Raw genomic sequence first — 25,260 nt, 5'->3', positions numbered from 1 at the left:
CTTTTCTGCTGTTAAGAGTCTAGATCGTATCTGTCGGTGGCGCTCCTGGATCTCGGCTCTAGATTTGAAATTAAGTTTCCAGCATGATTTTAAGAAATTTTCAAGCAGAACCTTACTGCTCTAATTTGCACCCTGTTGTTACATTCTACTTTGAAATGAATTGTCATGGATCAGCCAATTTTGAGCAAATAACTTCTTTAGACAGGTAAAACCTGCAAGTGAACCCGGATTTGAAAATTAAGACGTCTGCAATGGCAGCAGGCTTGACCCAGAATACAGTGCGGTGACATTGACCTGACCAGTGATTCGGAGGTCCTGGAGCTCTCTGATGTGTTCATCTCCCCACCTCCTCTCTTCTGCACGGGGGGTTTGGAACACCACATGGTGTGCTTTTACTTCCTCATAATCTTTCTCGGACTGACGGAAGGACGGTGTGGCAGCGGACTGAAACGAGCAGGCAGGGGACACGCGTACGGCACACAAGGGAGAAACTGGAGGAGAGACGGGTGCAGCACACCTGACCCTGGTCTCGCACCTCCGATGAGTGTGCCACAGGAAATAGTGGCTAAAGCGAGAGGTTTCCATCGTGTTTTGGAGGAATCTTTCGGGGATACAGCCAGAGCTGGCGGCCCTGTGATGCATCTCTCCAGCTGCCTCAGCAGGGTGTCTGTGCCACCCGGCTCTCTCAGGCGGAGGTACAGGACAGGGCCTGAGGCAAATCAGCTCCTCCATGAAGCTGGGTATTTTCCCCAGAGAGCAATTAACGCTGTTTGCCGGGAGCTGCTGTTATTGAGTCTTGGCGTAACTCCCAGGTGTGCCAGTTACTACTTTTGAGAAGTGTTAAAATGCTTCCAAGTTGTAGTTTTTTTAATATAATTTTTCTCCAGCCTGCCTGGCCGGATTTCAGTCGTACTGATACTGTACTTCGCAAAGAAGAGATGAATTGCTCAATCTGAAAAAAGAAAAGAAACGGATTGTACTGTTGATTATGCCACAATGCTTGCCAAACATGCTCTGCTTTAAGATGGACCTATTTTACAGCAGTGTTCCGATCCGATTTCTGATATTCTGTATTTTAAAAAAAACAGGGTGACCCTGGACCAAGATCTGCATCTTTTTAAAACTTTCAGGGAGGTCAGTAGTAAGGTTTAATAAAGAGTCAATTTCTACTCATACTCATGGACATTAACCAGAGAGTACAGAGGGAACAGTACATTACAGCTCAGTCCAGGAGTGGAGTCTTGTGCATGTATTTCACGAGAAGAGCAGAGCTTCAGTTCAGACTTTCACTGCCTAATCAGTTTTCATCTCATTAATGAAAATGCCTCGGAAGATATTTTCCCTTTCAACAGCATTATTAGTTTTTCTAATATAAGCATGCAAGGTGATTTTATTTCGATCAGATCAGAGACCGGTGGTGAAAGTGCGGAGTGGTATAGTACAGAAGGCAGGGTCGCTGTCCTCAGTAGTACCAGTGGAGCTGTTCTGATCAGGGAGTCAGAGGTATTTAAATGTGCATGGGTTTTGTCAGACCTTGATGCAGTCTAAACTCCCTTGGAAACCTGCTGGATCCTCTGTGGCTGCCCTGTCCATATGAGGGTGATGAATGCCAGTTTTAATGAAGACCCACTATTGACTGGTTGGTGATGGATGCTTGATCATAAATAAATCTGAATTTTTATGTCAATAACTTGGAGTTAATGAACGGCACTTTTATTGGCACCAATTCTTATTGTGTTATCGATATCCTTGAATGCTTCATCAAAACTCATTAAAAGTCCATAAGATAGCATCAGCTAACCTCCAGGCCCTCTGGGTATCATGAAAGAATAGTTTTTCTGTGCAGTTTTCAAATGAATAAAAGACAATTTCAGAAATCACCCAGACGTAACACCAGATTTGAGGGAGGCAAACGTTTTGAGATTTGCATGCTAGGTTTGGTAGTCTAAAACTTTGCATTTATCTTTGGAGGCAGCCTGAACTGGTTTCCTAACCAAGCGTTTTTATTCTAATCAGACAGTCTGTGGATAAGTACCCAGTAACCCCTGTCCAGATGTGGAATATGTGGAACCCACCTACAGTTCGAAAGCTGGGGTACGCCTCCACTGCTGCCAAGGAGCATTCACTTATGATTATTTGGTTCATATTCACTGATTATTCAAAGAGGCGGGAGGTTCACCTAGACTGACCTCTGTCTGTAGTTTATAAATGAATGTGGATGGTGGAAGGTATATTGGGACTGGCATTGATTTCAAATACGTGATTTTAATGGCAGGGATATTTGCAGGGGTCTGGCTAAGCTGATTCACTAGGATTAAGACTATATGACCGTGTATCTTCATGATGCAGTGTAGTGAAAGACGTGGTTTTGTAAAAGGCTCCTACATGCTGGGAAAACCTACCCCTCTCAATGGTCGGGAAGTCCTGCACCCTGGAAGACCTACACGGTCTGACAAAAAACTTGTGCGATAGATTCAAAATATTCACATTTCTGGAAAACCGTGGAATTTTGACTAACAATTACAGTTGTTACACGGATGGTTACAACAACATGGATGAAAAAGTGAGGCTGCGTTCTGCACTAGAGAAGAAGCACATTTTGTTTTTTGCACTTAAATAAGTTCAGGCGTGAAATGATATTTCCAATCCACACTGTGCAGACTTGTACCCTGTATTTTCCAGCTGCAGTTTAGAGCTGTTGGGATCACTCAGTAATGCACAGAGACCCAAGCTGACACCCCATGGGCTAGATTGTGATTTGGGGATCCCAGACTGGTTCCAGGAGATGATTAAGCTAGACTTGAAATACATACAGGAGTCGAACCCAGTGCTGGTCCAGTCGTAGGAGAACACAACAGTTAGAATTCATTTACAGTATGTGACTGCAATAGTGTTAAATGAACCTGCCATCAGAGTGGATGGAGTTCTCACTACTTAGTTGTTAATGAAATCTGTCTTATTGGGATTAGTGTTGCTAACATGCTGCTAAAGACAGTACACATAACCATTGAGGCCAAACCTAATGTGGATTCCAGAATTGTTGCACCCCTGTGTGCAATATAGTGTCTGTCATCGAGTCTCTCTTTTTAGGTATGTTTGTGCTAATATCTCATTTGGGTTTGCATTGAAGCTCTTCGGATGTGGGCACATCTTAGCAGACTGTCGGTCTTGGTGACTGTTTTCCCCACAGTGAATCGCTGGATTTTCTAGCAGCAGTGAATCTTAGGTCATTAAACTTGGAAAGAAGAGCAGGTCCTCATGATCTGGTGCCCGACTGACGTCAGCGGGAATCTCTTCACATAAACAAAATGGTTTTGCCCATTTTAAGTAGGGATTAGTTTTCCATTAAAGACCATAAAACATGCTGCTTCTGTTTTCAGACTTTTGATTTGTTGCAATGGTGCTAAGTACGTTAAAAGGAGAAATGGCATTCTGGAAAACATTGATTCTTCTTGAGTAAAACAAATACCACGACTATTACTGGACAGCACAGCCTGGATTTGGATATATAGATGGATAGATATTTTGTCCGTAGAGGGTTAGAGGGCATTCCTGCAGAAAGGTGTCTCCTTCACTTGTGGACAGAGCAGGGCCAGATAGTCGCACTGTAGCTCTCGCAGCTATGAGCCTCTATTCCTCTGCTAATCACCCTCCTCACAAAGAGCATTATCAATGTCTCTGGCAGCCAGAGGGCTCACTTTCAAAGCTGATCAACAGGCTTAAGACTACAACTCTCTTAATTTAGGTTGATAAGCATTTTGTTAATCTTGAAAAATGTTTTGTGAAAGCTTTTGAAGCAGAGAGATTAATAGCGCCGGGAGGCTGGGGGCAGCAGACTCCCACTGGTGCCCAAATGCTTTGTGCACACAGTAAAAAAGGTTAATGTAAAGTTGCTATCTTGGCCTTGTGTGTTTTATTTTTCCTGTGGAGTCGATAAAGTGGACGTCCTCTTGCAGGTGTTTGTTCGGCCAACCGGATCTAGTAGGGCTGAGAGGGGGAGACAGCTGCCGTGCAGTGTGGAGCTCCTGGCAGATTTTCCCCTCTTGCCCTGTGCCTGTGATAAAGACTGGCTTTATTTTACACCCAGTACTCTATATACTAAGAAACCTCAGTACTGCATACGTGTAGCAGTGATTTCCTGACAGTTTTCTGTGTTGTGGGTATCCTGGGCTGCTTGAGGAGCCCTCCCTCACTTTGCTATATCATCTGATCTGTCAACGCCTTTCATTTGTAATGTTTAGAAATGGCTCGAAATTCTGAAAGAGGATAACTAGGTGACTACTAATTTAAGATTTCTCTTTATAATGCAGTGTGTATCTTAATATTACATTTTTTACACATTACTCATTTCTGCCAAAATGTGCTTTTGAAAACACAGTGGACTCATAGACTGTAGTTTCTCCTGGTGTCTGTGACACGTAGCAGCTAAACTAATGCTGTATGTATGTCAGACACTAATTTGCGGATTGAAATGGCCTCTTTCATACACTGTGATATTCCCTGGGGAGCAGTGCTCACTCACAGGTCAGTGGAGGGTTATGGATGGCTAGGGGGCAGCGTGCTGACTCCAATCAGCTAATTAAATCAGTAATGCAATAATATATCAACCCTCTCCTCTCCAATACGGTGTCCATGCTAAGGTCCCAGCCAGTCAATACGCCTCCACTGTATCGGTACAATCTCTCCTCCCTTTCCTTTATCTAAACGGGGTAGCCATGGCCAGCCTGCCACCCTCTTGAAGAACGGGGAGAGGAGTTGAAGATCAGAAAGACGGCCATCAGGTGGCCGGGAGGCAGCAGATGTAGGATTGGTAAGAAGAGAAGAAGGGGTCTGTTTGTATCAGCTGCTGCACCTCACCTCTGCTCTTCAAACACATGCCCCGGACATTGTCCTGTTGCGGGGGGTGGCGTTGGGGAGACCCGGTGACGCGCTCTTCTGCAAACCTGTGGAGGATTCTTCCAACTGAGCTTCAGCGTGGTAACAAAATAAAATGTTATGAGGAAAACAAAAAATCGAGATCTTATAGGCAAGGATATTGAGCATCGTTTTACTTTCCCGTCTTGAGAAAGAGTTTCTGATATTGCTCTTAAATGGTTGAACTCTTACTTTACTGATTGCTGAAAATTGTTTCTTATTGGGTTTTTAGTTCTGAAATTGGGTTTGTTGAGTCTGGTGTTTCCCAAGGCACAATACTGGGACCCCTAATATTCAGAATGTTCCCACTTATTCAGCTATTAAAAGTACATGGTCTGATTTATTATTTCTAAGCTGATAATACGGACATCTGTATCCATACTAAACCTGACACCGAAATAGCTGTTTCTGCACTCTCTAATTACATCTGTGAGATAAAAACCTGCATGACTCAAAATTTCCTTCACTTAAACAACAACAGGATTGTTGTCATATAGTAACCCTATCTGTAGATAGCACTATACTTGAATTCCAAGCAAAATTAAAGAATGATATTTGATCCTGGCTTGACTCTTGACCCTTATGTACAGAATATTGTAAAAACATAATTCTTCCATCTTAGAAATATCACCAGACTATGTCCTACAGTATGTTGTCTGACTGTAGCAGAAAAGCTGGTCAACACATTTGTCTTTTCTTAAATCAATAACTGTGATTCCCTACTCATTGGGGTATCTAAATCCACACTGAACAAACTCCAATATGTTCAGAATTCGGCAACCAGAATCCTGACCAGGTTGTGTGCAAATGATCACATTACGCCTGTCCTGGAGTTCTTGCACTGGCTTCCTTTCAGGTTTCGAGTTGATGTCAGAATCCTCATGCTCACCCAAAAGGCTCTGCGTGGCTTGGAACCCCAGTACCGATCTGATTTATAATCTGTCTACTCCCCAGCTCACAACCTGCATTTGTCCAACTCAGGTCTTCTATATGTTTAAATCTTATGGGTGACACTTCACTTGTTACATCCTAAACCTCTGGAATTCTATCCCTAAGTGCGTTTAAATCTAGACTCAAAAGCTTTCTTTTTAGAAAAGCTTTTATTTAGTGTCTGTGTCTGCTCCATTTTCTTATCTTCTGCCGCAGCCTTTAACTGCTCATATTCCTTATGCGCTTATTGTAAAATTTGCGGTCTTGGTAACATTTAAAAGATGTTACTTTTAAAGGCACTTTATAAATAAAGTTTTTTATTTTTATGGCCACTCACAACTGGCAACCCACTGAAGCTAAGCAAGTGTGAGCCTGGTCAGTACCTGGATGGGAGACCTCCTGGGAAAAACTAAGGTTGCTGCTGGAAGAGGTGTTAGTGGGGCCAGCAGGGGGCGCTCACCCTGTGGTCCATGTGGGTCCTAATGCCCCAGTATAGTGATGGGGACACTATACTGTAAACAGGTGCCGTCCTTCGGATGAGATGTAAAATCGCGGTTCTGACTCTCTGTGGTCATTAAAAATCCCAGGGCGTTTCTCGAAAAGAGTAGGGGTGTTACCCCGGCGTCCTGGCCAAATTTCCCATTGGCCCTTACCAAACATGGCCTCCTAATAATCCCCATCTATGAATTGGCTTCATTACTCTGTTCTCCTCCAAACTGATAGCTGGTATGTGGTGAGCATTCTGGCGCACTATGGCTGCTGTCGCATCATCCAGGTGGTGGTGGAGGGGAGTCCCCATTACTTGTAAAAAGCGCTTTGAGTGGAGTGTCCAGAAAAGTGCTATATAAGTGTAAGCAATAGTTATTATTATTATTATTATTATTATTGTATTATTAAAAATTAAGCATGGAGAGTTTATAAATTAATTTGTAAATGGGTACGTTGACCATTTTATCATTAATGGGAAGCTGCATTGCTTGAAAACACACAGAAATGTTCCCTTAAACTGTGCACTCTCTGCCATAGTACCTGCACTGCTTGCCAGATGGCTGTAGATTCGATCTGGAATGTGAGCACTGTCAGGCAGTTACTTCTCGTCTGAAAGTCTGATATATTGCCTGTGCTGTTGACTACCTGAGGCTCTCTGGCACACACCCAGGAACCTGTGCCGCCATCCTCCCGCTGGTACATCTTGGGCAAATCCCAGCCAATCCCATCGCTCCCCTCCCCCCTCACTTCATCTCTTCCTGCTCCTGCTTTCCTGGGAAAGCCGTTTGTTATTCACCGATCAGTGGAGTCTGAAGGACTCTTCTGCAGCTCAGGACAAGAATGCCGTCCTGCGCCACACAGGGATGTTCACTTTTTCTAATAGATTCTTTAATTGAGAATGGTTTCCGGCTCATTCACTTTTAATGAGGGGCCCTCAATCATGTGGGGATGGCCACGGTACAGCCCTGCGTGGAGCACTGGCTCACGGGCTCGTTAATCGTCAGGTAAAACACAGTACAGCCAGGGGCGCCGAGGTCCTGAGCAGAGACTCCATCCTCTTTCCAATTATTAAAGAGCCTTTAGCTGGAACTCTCCCATTGAGAGAAGACACGGTGGTCAAGATTGCGGACAGTCCTCTAATTAAACAGCACACTGCTTACTCAGCAGCATGACCCGTGCAGTAGGTGTGTGCCTCATTTATTCCAAAGGTGTATTCATTGTAAACTGCTTAATTACGCTGCAGGCATTCCAGGTGTACCAGTGTCCCTGAGGGGTTTGAGTTTCTTGATTCTGGACTGCTGTATCCTGGAGGACCCCAGCGGTGTCCGTCTGTATAGCAGTGGCCTTGAGTTCTGTTCGCTGACTCACAGCTCCTCTGTGAAAGGAAAGCAGGCCAGTTTGCTTCTTTATTTCAGGCAGCAGAAGCAAATATGTTCCTGTGGAGGTTAGAGTGACACGCGCACTTCTTCAAGAATAATGCTTAGAGGAAAGGCATTGATGGTTTATTTATGCTTCGTGACAATGGGAAGGCTCCTGCGCGTGCTTATGGCGTGAGCTCGCGCCTGAGCTCTGCAGAGGAAGACAGGGCTGGCATTCGTCCCAGAAGGTTTTGTGACAGTTGAAGGAGGGGAAGGGGGTGTAGACTGTGCTCCTGTTAATAGAATTCCAATGAGAGAAAAATGACTAACACTGGGACATTCCCTTGATTTATGATGTACATTTCACAACAGGCTATATATTTGTGCCCCTCCTCCTGACTGAAGTTGAATTATTCATTGAAGACGAGTTCCTCCGCAAGCAATATTAATCAACTGCGACTCCCCCTACAGTTCCCCAGTTGTGGTTCACGCCACTGAGAAACCCCCTTTCATTACCGAGAGGAAAGGGTTCTGATTGAGCTGCATTTTTAGTGGATGATGATAATGGAGTACAGTGTTAAAGTGCTTTATGAATGCATCTGCTCTGTCCTGAATGCACAAATACCTGCATCAGGCAGTAGTGACAAAGAAAAGATGTGCTGGCGCCGTAGTGTGTCCAGTTTGTGAATTCCTATGTCTTGGACATTGATCTGTGTTATGTTAATGTTCTTTCATTTCTTATTCAGGACCATTCATGCCCTATAACTAGTTTGTGAAAATTGCTACACGTTAGCTGCATTTCCTTAATAATAGTACTGTTATTATTAGCTGTAGTTACAGTAGTATAACCAGAGATAGTGAAATAATTAGCCTTGGTCATAGTAGTAGTATCTACACCATTACTACTATTAATGTAATGTAACATAATCAGAAGCAGCTTTACTTTAAATAAATGATTCAACTCTTGTCACTCACGTGCCACCAAGGAGTTCTGGTTGTTCTTGTAACACACCTGAATGTGTGTGTTTGTAAGCAATCGGGCACGAGCTGGCTCGTAAATGTAGGGTGTTAATGAGGCCACAGAAAGCCCGACTGAGACGGTGTGCTTGAGCTCGGGGGCTGCTGGGCAGTAAGGGAGTGCCTGTAGCCACCATGAGCTCCCGGCTCCGTGCAGGGTGATATGAGTCACTCCTTCAATAGTGAGGCCACTACCGGGCGCCAGAGCCCGAGGTGCCATCTGTCATTCTGCGTTAGCAACTTGTCAGAGGGAGCACAGAGACAGCATGGTGTTCCTGTCACCTGGCGTGGCTAAGCCAGGGCTTTTTTTGGGAGTCAGAGCAGTAGGGTGGGGGGGGTGCACAGGTCATTTTACTGCTAGTATGACAGATATTTGAGCTAGTTGCTTACACGCACGGAAGTCGGCACACAGTACAACTCAACACAATGGCAGATGTATCCAGGACTTGCCGTCCAGCATGGCTGGCTGGCTGAGTTGTATAGGATTTCATCAGAGTGAAACATTGTGGTTTAAGATTAGTTTTAATATTTAGGGTTTGGGTGGTAGGGGAATTCCTCAGTCTATAGTTTTGGGCGGGTGGGGTTTTACGCACAGGCAGCCTACTAACCAAAATAGGCCCCCCAGCAGTTCACAGCCTTATTTTTGGAGTAGTTAATTGTCCTGAGTCAGAGTGCAAAACATGAGCATTCCTCTCCCCTCACATCAGCTCTTTCTCGCTGAGAAAACAGGCCATTTGCGTGGGATTCACATGAAAGATCATTTTATGTAATTTTTGACCCTTTGAGACACAACATGAAACAAGTTTGTTATGAATTATTTAAAGTCAGAAGTGAGCGTCCCGAAATTCCTTCTTTCTGCCCGTTTTCGAAGAGCCGGATACTGTTCTTTGGCTCGACTGACTCATTTTTATCTTTTATTAATGAGGGTCTTTATGAATCCAGGTCACTGAGCCCTCTGGTGCAGGGAGTTGTGATCGGGTATTATGGGCCTAGAGGTAGGATAAGGGAGATGTACAGTATGTCTGGCCAGCTTTCTAATAGAACCCACTCTGATCACTTAACCAACCTGATGTTGGCACTGGGCCTTCTGGTCTGAAGCAGGGCACTGTGTTTAATTGCACTGTATTTCTCCCCCTTCTCTCCTCTACAACTCCAAGTTAAAACAACCCCCTGTTTATACAGGCCTTTCATTCAAATCTCAGCACACAGTACAGCAAACAGGAGACGGTCCAAATCTGAGGGAGGTGATTACACATACACTCTGTACGTCTATTCCCCTCGAGTTTGGGGGGGGGGAAAAAGTGGTGCAGGAAGTAGCTCACTGAGCTGTGAACAGAAAATGACCGTGTGGTGCTTTTTTTAAGGCTGCAATCAGGTTTGTAGTTGTATTCGTGCTATGCAGTCATTGAACTTGCAAACGAAGATAAATGTAATGATTCAGATGGTGAGAAATGAGCTAGTTTTAAAGGGGCAGTTACTTTGTGCTTGTGCGGATAGCAGGAGTGCGTTAGCAGCACAGAGGCTCTAAAGGACGGGGCTGGTGAGGACTGCATTATTGTGCGTGACTTGTCTAGTGTAAGAGACCACAGCAGAGGGAATAAAAGAACTCTCCTTGGCTTTTTAAAGCCCTTGCGTTTTCCCTCAGTTTAATCCTAAAAACAGCACTGACGGGAAAAAAATTGGTCCAACTGAGAAAGACCTGCTCTCTTCAAGCAGTTGTTGGCTTGATTTATTTTTATAACTTGCAATTTTTCTCTGATTGCTTCATGCAGCGGTGCTCAGCATGTGGACTCCTTGTACTGCAATTTGCCTGTTCAACAGAAGGTGAACGCTGTTAGCAATGAAGTCAAGGCACAGGTGGGACTGGGGGGTGTGAGTGTCGTTGTGAAGGCGGGTTTGCTGCCCTGGCAATGAATGTGAAAGACCGAGCAGCGAAGCAGCAGGCAGATCCTTGCGTGGAAAACCCAGGCATTGTACTGTAGTGTAATTTGAGCTGCTGCTGTCTACTGCGCAGTCAGCCAGAACAAGCTGCCTTGAGGTTACCCAGTGCCATCCGAGCAGGTACTGCGCTTCCCTGTGAAACGCGATTCCCAGTCGGAATCGGCAAGCCCGCTCCACTGTCCTAGGGGATCCCCTCCCAAAGCCAACCCCACCCCCTCCACTACCCCCCTCCCTCGTCTCCTCCAGCCGGCAGCAGCAAGCGTGGGATGCAGTGCTGTCGATTTACAGCATCGCCCTTGTATAATCTGGCACACATCAAGGAGGGTTCATTCAGAAATGAGCGGGAGAGGGGAAGGAGGGAGGAGGGGGAAATAACAGGAAGCCATGCGGTTTCTCTCTGCTCTCTAAGACAAAGGAGTCAATGAACAGTTAGACAGGAGAGAAGGATTACAGACCATTATGGGGGGGGGGGATAAGAGGTGCTGAGTTTGCAGTGTCCTGCCGGCACCCCCAGGGAAGCTGTAGCTGTTGCTCGGCAGCATTGTTGTTTTTTCGATCCTTCCTTCATCTTTAACAGGGCATGTGTTTGTCAATACTTGTTTGTCTTTGCCAATAGGCTACTTAAACTTGAACATGAGAGAAGCCTAGATGATGGAGTGGCAGGCAGGTGAGAAGGAGAGTGGGGAGCTGACTGACCCTGACATTTAAAAAAAGGGACAGAAGGAGAGAGCTGGGCGTTCTGCATCCTACCCTCTCCTGTGTGGTGGTGGGAAGGAGGAAGGGGAAAACCTGCATTTCCCCCGGAGATGGGACCAGGGTGGTCTCTGCTGGAAAACCACATACAGAGCTTCTCATGTGGTACAGAACGATATGAAACTCCACACGATCACTTTCAAATCAGGCATTATTCCTGGTGAATCTGGAGCATTACGCCCTTCGTGTTTCCCAGATCAGGGATTCCCTTCAGTGCGTAGACTAGTCTTTAATTGTGATGAAAGTGCTCATTATATTAAAAAAGGAGAAATGCTGACAATTATGAGGAGAGAGTGTGTGTTTTTAGAAGTTTGTTACTGATAACTCTTAACAGGTATGCAGGGCTCAGGCACATTGGCTGAGAAAGGGAAGGGAGAGGATGGGAGCTGTTTCTGTTATGGAGACGGAGAGAAGCTAGAGGCTTATATTAAAAGAAACTAAGACGGAGACAGATGTGCAGCTTCTCCAGATCGTATCTGGGAAGACGGAGCAAGTACAGGAATCTTGTATTGAATCGGAAAGCCTGGGAATGAGCGTGTACGGATGCCTTCTTCTGTCAGGAATCCTGGAGGGTGTTGTTTTTGTTTCAGTGTAAGTCCCTAGTAAACTAAACTGATCTGGGGCCATTCCACAGGCCATTTGCTTTTCTCGCTTGGAGAAGTAGTTTTATTTGACAGGAAAAATCCTGTTTATTTGTGATATATCAAATCAAGCACTACTGGGGCAAAGTTTTGAACAGCCCTGTGCTGTTTCTCCTCTGCATCACGTGGCATGTTGACCTCATGTTACAGGGCCAAAAATGAAATGTTTAACTGGCTTTTAGAGGATTTAAAATGAACAGTTATGCATTTGTGTTCCTAGGTTTTTAGAAATTTATCACTTTACAAACAGAGCCCAGAGAATACCCTGTGTGCCTATGTCTGTCTCTTTCCTCTTTTCCCACTCATCTATAAATAACCTGCCCCCGTTGCCTGCAGTTTATACAGGGCTTAATTACACACTTCATTAATGAAGAAACGGCTGCAATTGTTGGGCTAATGAGTTGCGCCTTTTGGTTTGTTGTTGTTGTTGTTGTTGTTGTTGTTGTTTTTCTTCATGTTTTAAGAACTTGTTTTTTTCCTCTGTCGGGTTTGGGAATGGAGGTGTTCCCCATGACTTGGATGTGTGGGTGTCCCAGTGTGCGTGGAAAGTGGCCCAGTGGCGTTTTCAAGTCTGTCTGTTTTTGGAATATAAAATTGAGAGTGACCCAGCGACTCTTCTTGAACAAAACAAACCAGCGTTTCGGTTTGTTCTGTAAAAGAATGAAAAATAGTACAGAGAAAAACCAGCTTTGTATTACCTCGACTCAGCGTGTTGCAGTTGGTCAGAATGTTGTATGGTGTTGAGTTATTTTTGATGTGGAAGTGGCGTTCTCTCCTAGATACAGTAAAGACAGTTGCAGTGTGGCTGTAGGCCCAGAGCTCAGTCCAGTTCAGCACAGTGCAGCTGGACAGAGGGGGAGAGAAGGGGAACCCCTCTGCCACTGGCTCTGGGATTTCCCCCTGCTGTTTTATTTCTGCTCTATCACTTCTTCATCTCTCTCCCTCCTCCTGCTAGCTGCCTCCATCTACCTCCCCCCTTCCTTTTTCCTGCTGACGCCTTGTGCAGGTAGCTCTAGGATTTTCTTGCTGCCCCCCTTCTCTCCGTCTCCACTTCTCTGACCGTGTTCTTTATTCAGATCATTCCGCCCTTTCACTCGGTCTTTCACTATTTCCCTCTTCTGCCTCCTCTTCCCTCATCATGTTGCTCCCTCTCCCTCTCTCTCTCCCTGCCACTCAGATAACCTTGATTCTGCTCTTCCAAGGTTGGCCGGCTATCGACTGGGATGCTGTTTAATACTTAAGACGCCGTACTGTAGCAGCACAGTTGCGGTGTGTCAGGGGTTTTCTGAAGCATTTTGGCTTCTCGGCGTCAGCGTCTGCCCCAGTTCTGCTGAGGAAACACAGGATAGACAGACAGTGGGTAGCGACTGCTTGCTGCAGTGGCTGGGTGGGCTGCATACCCGCTCTCAGACACACACAACCACACTTCACAAAAATGAAACTCAACACAGGGTGAAAGTGGGACAAGAAAAAAGTTTTGTTCCTTCTAAATTGTAAGGAAAATGTCATTCATTGTATACTAAGTAAGGTGCCCTCTGAGGCCCTCCTCACTGATCTTCATAGCACATTGCTCTAAATTTTCTTGGTGGAGACTCTCAGATTTGTCCCTCACAAATCTAGTCAGATGCATAGACACACATATACTTTACAGGCAAATGGGTGGTTTTCTTCTGCTGTGTGCTTTGATCCCCTTTCGAAACTGTGAGTGACGGCAGAGCAGAGGTATGCTATGTGAACATACTGCAGAGTCATGAGGGGTTTGTCTTGGATTGCTAGGGCTACTGCTGTCACAGACACATGTCTGTTTTATGAAATGTTGCTATTTTTGTGCAGAATAGACCAGCTCCTAGTTCAGTCGTACTCCCTAGATGGACAGAGAAACAATATTACCTAGCTGAGTCCTATAGTTCATTGATGGGCAAAATGATTAATTTCTTATATGTGAAAAATTAGATGTATACAAAATGGAGTAGTGTTAATTACCCTTTTCACCCTAATACAGTAGTTAACATGATAGGCAAGATAAAATGTGTTCAAATTCAAAAATTGTTAAATATCTGTAAGTATAGGTATGAAACAATATAATTAATGACGAAATGAAAACATTTTTTATATTCAAATCCTGGAATCTAAGATGAAGCTTATAATAAGAAAATGACCAGTGAAAAGGTGAGGTGTGATTGTGGTAGTTGTTGGTGAGAGTCATTCGTCCTTGGGTAATGATGCTGCTTGTGAAACGTCTTGTGAAGCATCAGTAGATTGAATATCAATGTCGAGCCTTCTTTTCCATTTCATTAAATTCTTGTTAACGTTAAGCTGCCTCATTCACTCAGCCCCGGCATGCAGAGCTAGGTCAATGTCTAGGGCATTTTGCATGATATTTTCCAAAGTTGTCAAAGCATGAGAGCGTTTTTGTGTAACTTTCATTGGTTCATCTGGTGTCTCAGTCTTTCAAAGTTTTCTTTCAAACCTCTGAATCTGGCTGAAATAATTCTTTGGTGTTTGGCACTAACATCTCATAAATGTCAGTTTACAGTTGACTTCAATATCTACTTCAGGTGCCAGCTTCACAGTACTATTCTGAATGCCCTCTTCTTTGTCTTCAAAACCAAGGAAATTAGGGACATATTTCAGCAATAAACTCTTCCATACACCTTTCTTCATTACTGCTAAACAAGTACTTTGGGGCACAAAGGAATTAATATGTAAGCCCAAAATCGGTTATAACTCCACTGGCATTGATCAAGGGAAACAAAACAACTTGGATATTATCTGTGTAGTCTTCACAATAGTCAAGATGTCTGACATATTCCAGGATGAGTTGTACCTCTTGACCTTCCTAAGAGCAACCTGGCTCTTGACAAGGAAGTGACAAGGAACCATGGAGTAGGATCTGTAGGCCTCTCTCGCTTCAACTAATGTTAGAGTTCATGCCTCAGCCATCAGGAAAAGAATGAACAGGAAAAATGTCTCTTAAAAAACATTGCTGCCTGTCTGAAGTTTGCCAGAGTACCTACAGAGTACTCTCTCTAACCTAATAACGCCAGAGTGCAGTAGATGATGCACAAGGCTACTGGAAGAATTTTCTCTGGATAGAGGAGTCAAAAGTTAAACTTACTGGTCACAATGAAAAATGTTTCATGTAGTGAAAGCCAAACACTACATTCCAACAGAAGAATCTCATCGTGACAATTAAGCATGGTGGTGAGAGTATCGGACCTGGGCAACTTGCCATAATTTTCAGAACCATGAATTAGGTGTTGTATTAGAATGTCAGGTCATCCATTTATCAGCTGAAAAAAAGCTGAATAAGGGTCATGTACCAACACACTGACCCTAAACATTGAGATTGATGGTTGAAAAATGAAATTTCACAATTTGGATTGGCCAAAATGTCAAAGTCCAGATCTAATCCGTATTGAAATGCTATAAAAGAACTTGAAGTTATCTGTTCATGCCAGAAAAACCTTAAGTGCCACAGACTTAAATCAGTTCTGTAAGAACAAATGGGCTAAAATCACTTTATTAGCCATATACAATTTCTTGCATTAGGAATTAGTCTTTTCACATACCCCAGCTTGCTCTCCATGAGACACAGACACACAGACAGGGAGAGAAGCTTGGGGTCAGAGCACAGGGTCAGCCACTGTACAGCACCCCTGGAGCAGTTGGGGTGAAGGGCCTTGCTCAGGGGCCCAACGGAGTAGGATTCCTCTGCCAGCTGCAGAATTTGAACTGGCAACCTTTCAGCCACGGTGCCACCCATCCGCCCCTTACTCCATAGGTAGTTCCATTCGAGTCACACGCAATGGCCAGGACTTCTCCTGGTTTCTAGGTGTGAATTGATCAGAGAGCACATGACTCCAGGTTTGGATATCCCATAACAAGGCCTCTCCCCAGCAATGCTGGTCGCCATTTATACAGCTGTGGGGACTGGAGCAACAGGGGTGAAGCACCTTGCTCAGGGTACATCAGTAGTGTCTACAGTGGAGACTTGAGTGTGGATACAGCCCACTAGTAATGAATCCAGACACACATCCAGTATGCTACACTGAGCCCAGTGGCTCCCCTCTGTAGGAGACTCTACATCTCAGCCAGAGGACACTGTGGACTCAAGGGGAAATGGTTCACAAATGTAAGCCATCTTCCCTACATAGCAAGCGAGACTCACATCATACCTCTGATACAACAGAGCAACCTTACAATCTTTCAGTAGGTTACAGCCAAGATGACGCCTTTCACCTCCTAGTTGTACGTTGTTAATGTTTGAAGCTTCTCTCAGAGCAAAGGCCTGGAGAAGACAGGAATGTGAGGCTGCCCTTGTGAAGGGGTTAAGTATCTCACCATCAGTCTTCAGACAGCCTGCCTGCACTAAGGGCTGCCATCGGGAGTCGAACTAAGCGTTTCACTTTAGCTTGAGCAGGGCAATCATTCTACAGATATTCTCAGGTGTTTATTTCAAGCCTTTTTCTCTCCTGGATGAACAGATATCTCTGCTGCTGCTTCGGAAGTGACAGCAGTAAAGCAGTCAGAATTGGCAGTCAAGGTGTCAGATTGGGACTTTTCACTTTTCGGTGATCGACTTTGGGAGCTCTTTAGAAGAGCAAGTAAAGGGGAACTGTCAGGGCACCTTTTTCCTTCTCGAGGATCTGAGCCAGGTAGTCTGCTGAGACTGCTCACGTCAGCACGGGGCCTCCTGGAGCCTGGAAAGAAAGAGGGATTGCATTTGTTTTACGGCATATACAGATGCTGTATATGTTTTCACTACGGTTTGAAAGCATTCTAGTCCCGTGTTTTTCAGTTCTACTGGGCAGTATACCAGAAATACAATGCCAAGTTTAACTTGAAAGTCACCGTGGCAAGGCAGAGCGGGGTTAATCCCACAAAGGTGAGCATCAGTATATTAGACTCTGCCGCTAAATATGCCACATTTGCAAATTGCTTGGTTTGAAGTTTTTATACCCTCTTGATGGAACATTAACGTAGCAGAGCTGTCTTATAACACCTTTCGGCACCCAGATGAAAGAAACAACAGTCAGATCAGTCCTGAAGCAGTGGTGGAGCCTAACTTGACTGTCAGCGAAACCGAGTGTGCAGTGGTATTAATGAGAATGCAAATCTGATACACAAATTATGCAATAATCACAAACCAGTTGGATTAGAAATGTCATCTGTGCTCGCATTTAACGCATCTTTCCTTTCTCCTGGCAAGGTCTTCAGTTACGTGAAAATCCAAGGATGCTGTAAAGCTGTTCTTATCCCAGTACTGCCTAATTATTTATTTTTCCTTTCTTCACTGTAGATCAGAAGCACATTTTCACATTGAACAAAGAAGTGATCAAAGCTCTTCAGAACAGCTAGAGAATGATAAAGCTAAAGATTTTACATTTTCTGTGAATTCCTGGGCAAGTGTCCACGGGCGTTAGCTTGTATGTGGTCATTGCTGATATGTCTGCATTCGAAGTGCTAAATTAAATGTTCTGTGGTTGTACAAACCTGAGGACTATTGAAATAATTAAATTGTGTACGAATCCATTTTTAACTTTATTGCAATTTATTCCAATTTTAAGTCTTTCTTGCATTTCAGTCGTTAGGCAGTCGCAGATGGCATAATGTTTTTTGATAATGAATGCTTTACAGTGCATTAAATCAATTCTATTTCCTTTTTCTTTTATTGTTCTTGCACTTCATTGCTTCTGAAAGAGATATTGCTTGGGGGTGGCCGAACGTGAGCACATTTATCCAATACCACCGTGTTTTTCTTCGTAGCTGGCAGCAGCAAACGCCAACCGGAACCTGTGCTACCATCTTGACATGCCTCAGCAGTGGCAGACAGGTCAAAATTGGTCTGCGGTATTTGTAAATAAAGCACAGCTTGATTCTAATGAAGTGGAAAATCAAGTTATAATTAATATTCTCAGTTAAATACAATAATGCTGTTTTATTACATTTAAAAAATAACAATTAGCACATCCGTCAGTACCCCTCCTGAACCTTTTGGTGGTAGGTACATGCCTAGTTTATGTCTTAATCCGTAATGTGATAAAGAAAATACCATATTATGTCACTATATATTATTCTAAATTTCTGCACAGAAGAGATTAAAAAAGAAAACATTGGTTTACTTCCTTTTGGCACAGAAAATGGGACCAAAGTCCTTTCTTGATTCTATACCAGAGAAAAGAACAGTCTGATGTGGATGTAACACGTTTGTCTTTTTCTTTCTGTTGTGCAAAATATCATATTTTAGTGTTATAACCTCAGCTTTAAACAGATATGAAGGCTAGACAGGTAAAGATTTCTGTGTAGGTTTTTAAAATATCCTCTAACCACAATTTAGTTATTTTGGTTTCTTTGCTAATATATGGAAACATGGTAACAGTAAATTGGGTCACATTTTTCTTCTCTGTGATACTATACTGTCAGTCTGCCATCTCTCCCCAGGAAAGGCGTGATGCTGAATGTAAAATTAGTGACAAACACTGGAATCTGTGTGACAAATTGTTATAAGGACAACATATTAAGGTATAATTAAAAAAACAGCCACGTAATTAATTCTTATGGTAGTCATACCTCACTGCCACGGCTGCTATTAATTTCAAGTTTCTTTCTTAATAAAAAGCAGTTTTCCAGTAGTACTTCATCACACCCCTCTCACTTTCCGTCGCTGGCTGTGTTCACTCTCACTCTCACTTTCCCTGTCTTTAATCTCACTCTCCACACTCTCTCTCTGTGTATCAATAATTTACAGTCAAGGCATTAATTGCTCTGCTCTGCTCGCTCTGTATTGCTGATCACCTGGAGCTCAGCTCCTCTGCTCCGGCGATGGTGGGTTGCAGCTGTTGTAATTTTATCACACACACCTCCTGCATTATTAATCTTCCTTGTTTTTCTGGATATGCCCGTCCAACCCCCCTTCCCTCTTTTCTTTATAATTGCTGACACTTCTGTTGCACTTTTCTGGACACTACCGTGTTACAGGTAATGGGGACTCCCCTCCACCACCACCAATGTGCAACCCCACCTGGATGATGCGACAGCAGCCATAGTTCACCAGTACACTCATCACACACCAGCTATCAGTGGGAAGGAGAACAGAGTGATGAAGCCAGTTCATAGATGGGGATTATTAGGAGGCCATGATTGGTAAAGGCCAATGGGAAATTTGGCCAGGATACCATTGCACAGTGGCCCGTGGCTGGCTGGTTTGGGTAACAAGGGAACAGATGTTCCTGTTCTGGTCTGCTGTTTCCTGGGATCTCTGCACTGCATCACAGAGTCAGGAGCTAGTCTCCAAACTCGGCTACTGTTCTGTTATTTTTCAAATTGTTGTTTGTATTTTTCGATTTATTTTGATTGGGACAGTATAGTGTTTGATTCTCCCTCTCTAATCCAACGCCGTATTTCTCTTTTAAAACAACAGAGAGAGGTGTCAAATATAATGGTATTGCGACTCAGAAGGAGGATGAAAGATGGCCTGCAGTCATCTCTTTTTAGTCTCCCCTCTATACACAGTGACATGACATGCTCCCTCCTTCTGCTGCGAACATCGCTACTGCCCCACCCCATCTCTCCCCTCACTGGTCCTGCTGGCTCAGTCCTGCCTCCCTCCCCACACATTCCTACACAGTCCAGAAACTCCGAAAGCACAGCCCAGCGATTTGTGTTTCATGCTCACATGTACAGTAAACATTGGTCCTGTGTGTGGCTGCAGAGATTTGATCAATTTATCAATAAACACTTATTGCAAGTCTTAAATTGTGTATTTGTCCTGTTGTTATGCAGCAATGGCAGTAAATAATAGTCCTGTATTCATGTGTGACTGATTTAGAAACCAAATACTGCGTGTGCTTGGCCAAAGCTACAGTCCTCCTGAAACTCTCCGTCTCCCAGTGTAGAACCAGCCATGTGGTGCTTCTTCACTTCCCACATGAGTCATGTTTACTCAGTACACTTACTCCAGGAACGCTACAAAGAGAGAGGCTGTACTGCAATAATTCATGTCCCATGATTTCAGTGCCTGGCAAAAAAATGCACTGAGCAGCATGCAGTCTTGACCTATTTCATTTTCATCTTCTATCCCTCAGTGTCTCTTTGTGTTTGTGAGTCTTGTGCTAGCTGAGAGTCAGGACTGTCAGTTGAGTTTTAAGATGGATTAAACTGCTGTACATTGCTGTTCCTGTACTAGAATTTGACCCACTCAAATGTTCTTGAGCTGCTGAAGAGATTCAGTTGTCATTCAGTTAGCCACAGCGCGGAGGCTCAAAGAGCAAAAGTGCACTGCTGTATTCCTGGGCTGAAGTTACCCGAGCATGGGAAGTCTTAGGTTAGTTTTCTTTCCAAAGACTTGGAAAATATATGTTGGAGTGCCACTTTAGCAATGCTGTGCGTTTCAAGGATCAGGACAGGGCACAGTTTGCAGATACATAAGAAGGAGAAGTGCATGAGAAGAAGACCTTGTGGCAGTGCATTTAGAACTCGGAACAGGACACACTTCTTTTCTCAGAGTGTTATGGAAGTCAGGAAGAAGCTTCCCAGCCCTGTTGTAAAGCTGCTACATTGGCTCCTTCCTAGATGAGATCCATGGATCAATGAGCTACTAACTACCAAATGGTTAAATGGGGCAAATGGCCTCCTCTCTTTTGTAAACTCAAAGTTTGGGGTCAAGTTAGCTTACCAGCTAGTAATTCCCACAGTGTTCAAGGCTGTATTAGTTTTCTCTTACATTGGTGCTTATTCCTGCTTTTCCCTCTTTACTAGGAAACAGCAGTATCCAGGCTACGCCGGTCTCATTTTGCACTATCCCAAAATCCATTTTAATGAGTGTGCAGAGTGATGGCTTAGAATCTGTTTTGCATCATAGTTTGTTCCATTTTGGGTTTTCTGAGTGGTGGGCTGGCATAGTTGACAACATTGAGTGCTGGATATTTCAAGGGTGCTGCTTTGCTTGGAGTACACATGTAGGCTGAAAGAAGCAATGTATTTAGTAATGTTATAATTACACAGTCAGCTTCTTTGGTACATTTGTGTATATCAAAGTAGGAAGAATATTTTAGGACTATGATCTGGAGCCACTTAACCTTATTCTTGGGGGGAATGTAATGACTTAGGCTGCATTGTTGCAGAAGAAATATAATCTTTGGCTGGATGTTCATTAACACTTCATAACTAATTATTATGTCATGCTTTCTTGTGCCATTGATGATCCATTGTTTATCTCCCTCAAACCTGGAAGGCCACCAGTCCTCACAGTCTTGCATTCTTAATGCGATCTGGAGAGGAACATACTGGTGTCACCCTGCTGGGTTAAATAAACACAAACCCTCCTGATACAGTGGAACTGCCTAGTTGTATAGTTCTTCTGCTCATGTCATTTAAAAAAAAAATTAGACTTCTGCAAAACCATCTGTTTCAGGCCATGCACAGTACAATTACTGTACCAGACATGGATTTCTACTGTGTGTGCTTCTGTCATCTTTGTGCTTGGTGCAAGGTTATCTTCATGCCTTCCTGCTGTGAGTTAATTTTCAGTTAGTAATTCTAAGGAGTTCACTGAAGCCTGGGGTGGTAGCTTCTGCTTTTAAACAAACCACCACTACTTCAGTATTGATCAAGGCATTTTAAGCAATTATGAGTCTATTTCCAGTTGACCTTCTTGGGGTGAAGGTGTTCCCTGAGAAACCTGAGGTAGACTTTCTGATACAGTAGCATGTAGCCCACAATGACCTGCAGAAAGCTTTCCAGAATGCATTTCCTCTTCTGTGTCAGACATTGCTCTTATTAAGAGGATGTGCTTGAAGTCTGAGGACAATGGATCAGTTGTCAGTTTTTCTGCTGGATCTGAATGCTGTTGCTTTGTGTTGTATTCTTCACACAACCTTAAGTACCTTAAGGGTGGGCCAATTCTTTTGCGGAAGATATACACCAATACCATGTGTATTGGTGGTTTTACATCTCAGAATGCTGTCTCCAGTAAAGTTCCGCAAGGTTCTTTTCTGGGCCAAGTACATGTTAGTATTTATATATTTCTCATGGGATATATCATTTGACTATACAATATTCATTTCATATACATGCATATACACCACTCCCAGTTTTGTTAAGCAGAGCCTGATATTAAATTACCCTATTAGAACTGGGGGCATATCATCACCCAAAAGGATGTGGGAGTCTGGAACAACCTAACCTGTCATGTTGCCAAAGCCATTACCCATGAAAAAATGACTGGACCCTAGATCTACTAAACAAATGTTCTTCCATTCTGTATTGATGATGATAATATCTGGATGCAAGGCCATTTCTTCAAGTTAAACTCAGATGAGACAGATCCTTATTGGCCTGGTTAATTAACTTAGTTCTAGTCGGCTGCTTGTTTTCCCCCTTTACCCCTCAGTGGAGCCTGAGTTATTTCAGTCGGTAATGAAGCAGCATTCTGATGAGCCCACCATGCTCTATATAAAAATGTTAGTCATCATAAGGCTGATGCAATTTTCTTTACTGTGATGCATAACTGAAAGCACCAATTAAGTTTATGTTCTGTAAGTTGTTGCATGTTGCTGCACACAGTGCTAGAAGTAGTGTTTCTGAGTTCTGAAAGGAAGCTGATGTCGGTACTCCGTATGGTGACCTAAACATTACCTGTTTAGTGCAGTTCAAGCTATGGCCTGTGTTGAAGTTCAGCAGTATCATTGACCAGTGTAATTATTGCACTACAGTGACTCTGCTTTTTTGTATAATACAAGCTCTACTCCATAAAATTCTGAAATCAAGAATTTATGGAGATATGTAGATTTTTTAATTCAGGTAAAAAGAGCAACCGAAGGAGATTGTGCAGAGAAACATGTTTGTGTTTTTTGTAACTCTACTGCCCACAGCTATAGAAAGCCACAGGTAACCGTTTTCACTTGACATGCTGGTGCATTTTATAGACGGTTTGGAGTTTGTTGCTTTATATCCATACAGCATCCTTCTCTCTTAAATGTGACGTCACTGTAGGGAGAGGCAGGGCTGTGGGGGAGGGTCTCTGCCATGTGCCTCAGGGTGGGGGCACAGAGCTGTGTAAGTAGTGCACATTTATGGCCTGCTTTGCCGTCATCTGAGAACATATCCACATACTCCCATGAACGTCACTTCTTTGCAATTGAGTTTAAAAATGCAGGCATGGATGTATTTTTTAAAAGTCTTGCGTTTTCTTGCTGTGTGTGATGTTTAATGTGGGTAGAGATAAAAGTCCTAAATCAAACGTTATCTGGAATCAACATCAGTGCCTATCCCTTGTGTGCTATAAATTCTGGAGCAGTTTAGTATCCATTGCACAGTGGCCCGTGGCTGGCTGGTTTGGGTAACAAGGGAACAGATGTTCCTGTTCTGGTCTGCTGTTTCCTGGGATCTCTGCACTGCATCACAGAGTCAGGAGCTAGTCTCCAAACTCAGCCACTGTTCTGTTGTTGAAATTGTTATTTATATTTTTGGATTTCTTTTTTCTGATTTGGTTCTGATCTGATATTGTGTAAGTGTTTTATCAGAGCAAGCCATTTTAATGCAGGGATCTGAAGGAAATTCTATGACAAGAAATAAATGGAGATGGCACTTCATGCCTGATCCCTCTTCCTCTTTATCATGGGGGAAGTCTGCACGTCAGCCTGCTTGGCGGTGATGCACAGCTTTTATTACAATGCCTTACAAGGTCTGTTTGTCATGCCAGATCTTTGAGAAGAAAATGTGCCCGTTTTTTTTATTCCAAACATATGTTTCCCATCTGGCATGCATGGGAGATGCAGGGGATGTATGGGAGGGAGGGGGCAGGTAAAGGGAAAGACAGAGGGGTTTTGGAACCTCTCCAGCTCTCCTATTGTGCAGGCAATGCGTCTCCACAGTGTGGTTTCACAGTAACACACTCTGACAGAGTTATTACATTTCCCTGGTTCGTAACTGGCCCCTGTTCTTGCATTGCCTTTCTCGCCAATGTTCAAATTACACAAGGAACAACGACGTTGTTGCAGTCTGCTGTTTCTGATTGTGCCTGTTTGGGGAAACGATAAGAGTGTGTTTCACAGAGGTATCTCGGGCTCTGCGCATCTTAGCAACTGAAGTTTGTGGAATATAATTCTTTGTGTACCATGTGCGTTTCCAGCAGCTCAGAGTTTCCATGAGGCCAGGGCGGCCACAAGCCAATAATACTCCTCAGTAAGGTGGGGCAGCCAGTAAACTCTGTCTGCTGCACTGCAACACACTGTACACTGGTTTATAGCAACCAGGGATAAAAGGCACTCAAAGGAACTCATACCCATGCAGGCAGGCCCACAGACACAGGAGCCTGCTAGAAAGGGATTTTTGGGAAGGAATGAATAGCCTCAGTCAAGGTCAGTCTGGGATTCCATCTCGGCAATAAATGGTTGTCAAGGAGTTTCTTTAAAACATTTCCATTCCTTTTCATCTCTCCTCCCTCTTCACTCTCTGTTCTCTCTCTCCACAGGCCTGGAAGGCCGTCCCAACATGGAAGGGTCAAAGACTGCTGTGCTCATCTGTTGAAGCGTCACCCGACGGTGAGTTTGTGCATTGTAGGAGAGGAAGTTATAAAGCCTCATTTCTTCCCAGCTTCAGTCTTCAGTTTTCGTTTTTTTTACAGACTAATAAAATCAGAATTTACTTTATTGTCCAGATACAGTGGAAAATGTCCTTTGGCCTCGCTGAAACAACAATAAAAACTGTATACTGTATATGGATGACAAAAAAATCAGTGGATTTTACAGATTTTTTACAATCAATCTAATAATCAGTGTATTTTACAGATGTATACAATCAATCTAATATAAATAACAATGCGATACAATACAGTACAGAAATGTAGATTCAAGCGTGAGCTGCATGCATATATATGCTGTAAGTGCTGTGTTCTGAAGGGGCTCATACATCAGGGTTTAAAAGAGTAACGGCACGCAGAATGAACGACTTCTTAAAAATGGTTTTTGTAACCTTTGGTTCTCTAAAATATCTTCTGGAGGGAAATTTTTAAGATTGGAAGCTTAGTGGATGTGAGGCATCATTTACTATTACCTCTTCTTTCCTGTAAACACTCCTAGTGTAGACGTGGATCAGCTGGTTCAGTTTCTGACCAATCATTTTGCTGCCTGTGTTTATAATCCTTGAGAGCTTAGCTCTACCCCTAACACTAAGATTCCCACACCAAGTGGAAATGTTAAAAGAATGCACACTCT

General features: G+C 43.6%; 1 protein-coding gene across 1 annotated transcript in view; it reads left to right on the top strand.

Moving 5' to 3' along the window:
* mcu (mitochondrial calcium uniporter) overlaps positions 1-25,260 on the top strand; it is a 68,889-nt gene that overhangs the window by 32,556 nt on the left and 11,073 nt on the right. The window contains exon 3 of the mRNA XM_088916027.1: positions 24,519-24,588. Within this exon, the coding sequence (XP_088772153.1) occupies positions 24,519-24,588 (70 nt within the window). The remainder of the gene's footprint in view (positions 1-24,518; positions 24,589-25,260) is intronic.

This window comes from Atractosteus spatula, chromosome 5, assembly GCF_055471065.1.
Source record: "Atractosteus spatula isolate fAtrSpa1 chromosome 5, fAtrSpa1.hap1, whole genome shotgun sequence".
In the NCBI taxonomy this organism is placed as follows: Eukaryota; Metazoa; Chordata; class Actinopteri; order Semionotiformes; family Lepisosteidae; genus Atractosteus; species Atractosteus spatula.
The sequence above is the reverse complement of the archived record's forward strand: the minus strand, read 5'-3'. Positions and strand labels throughout refer to the sequence as shown.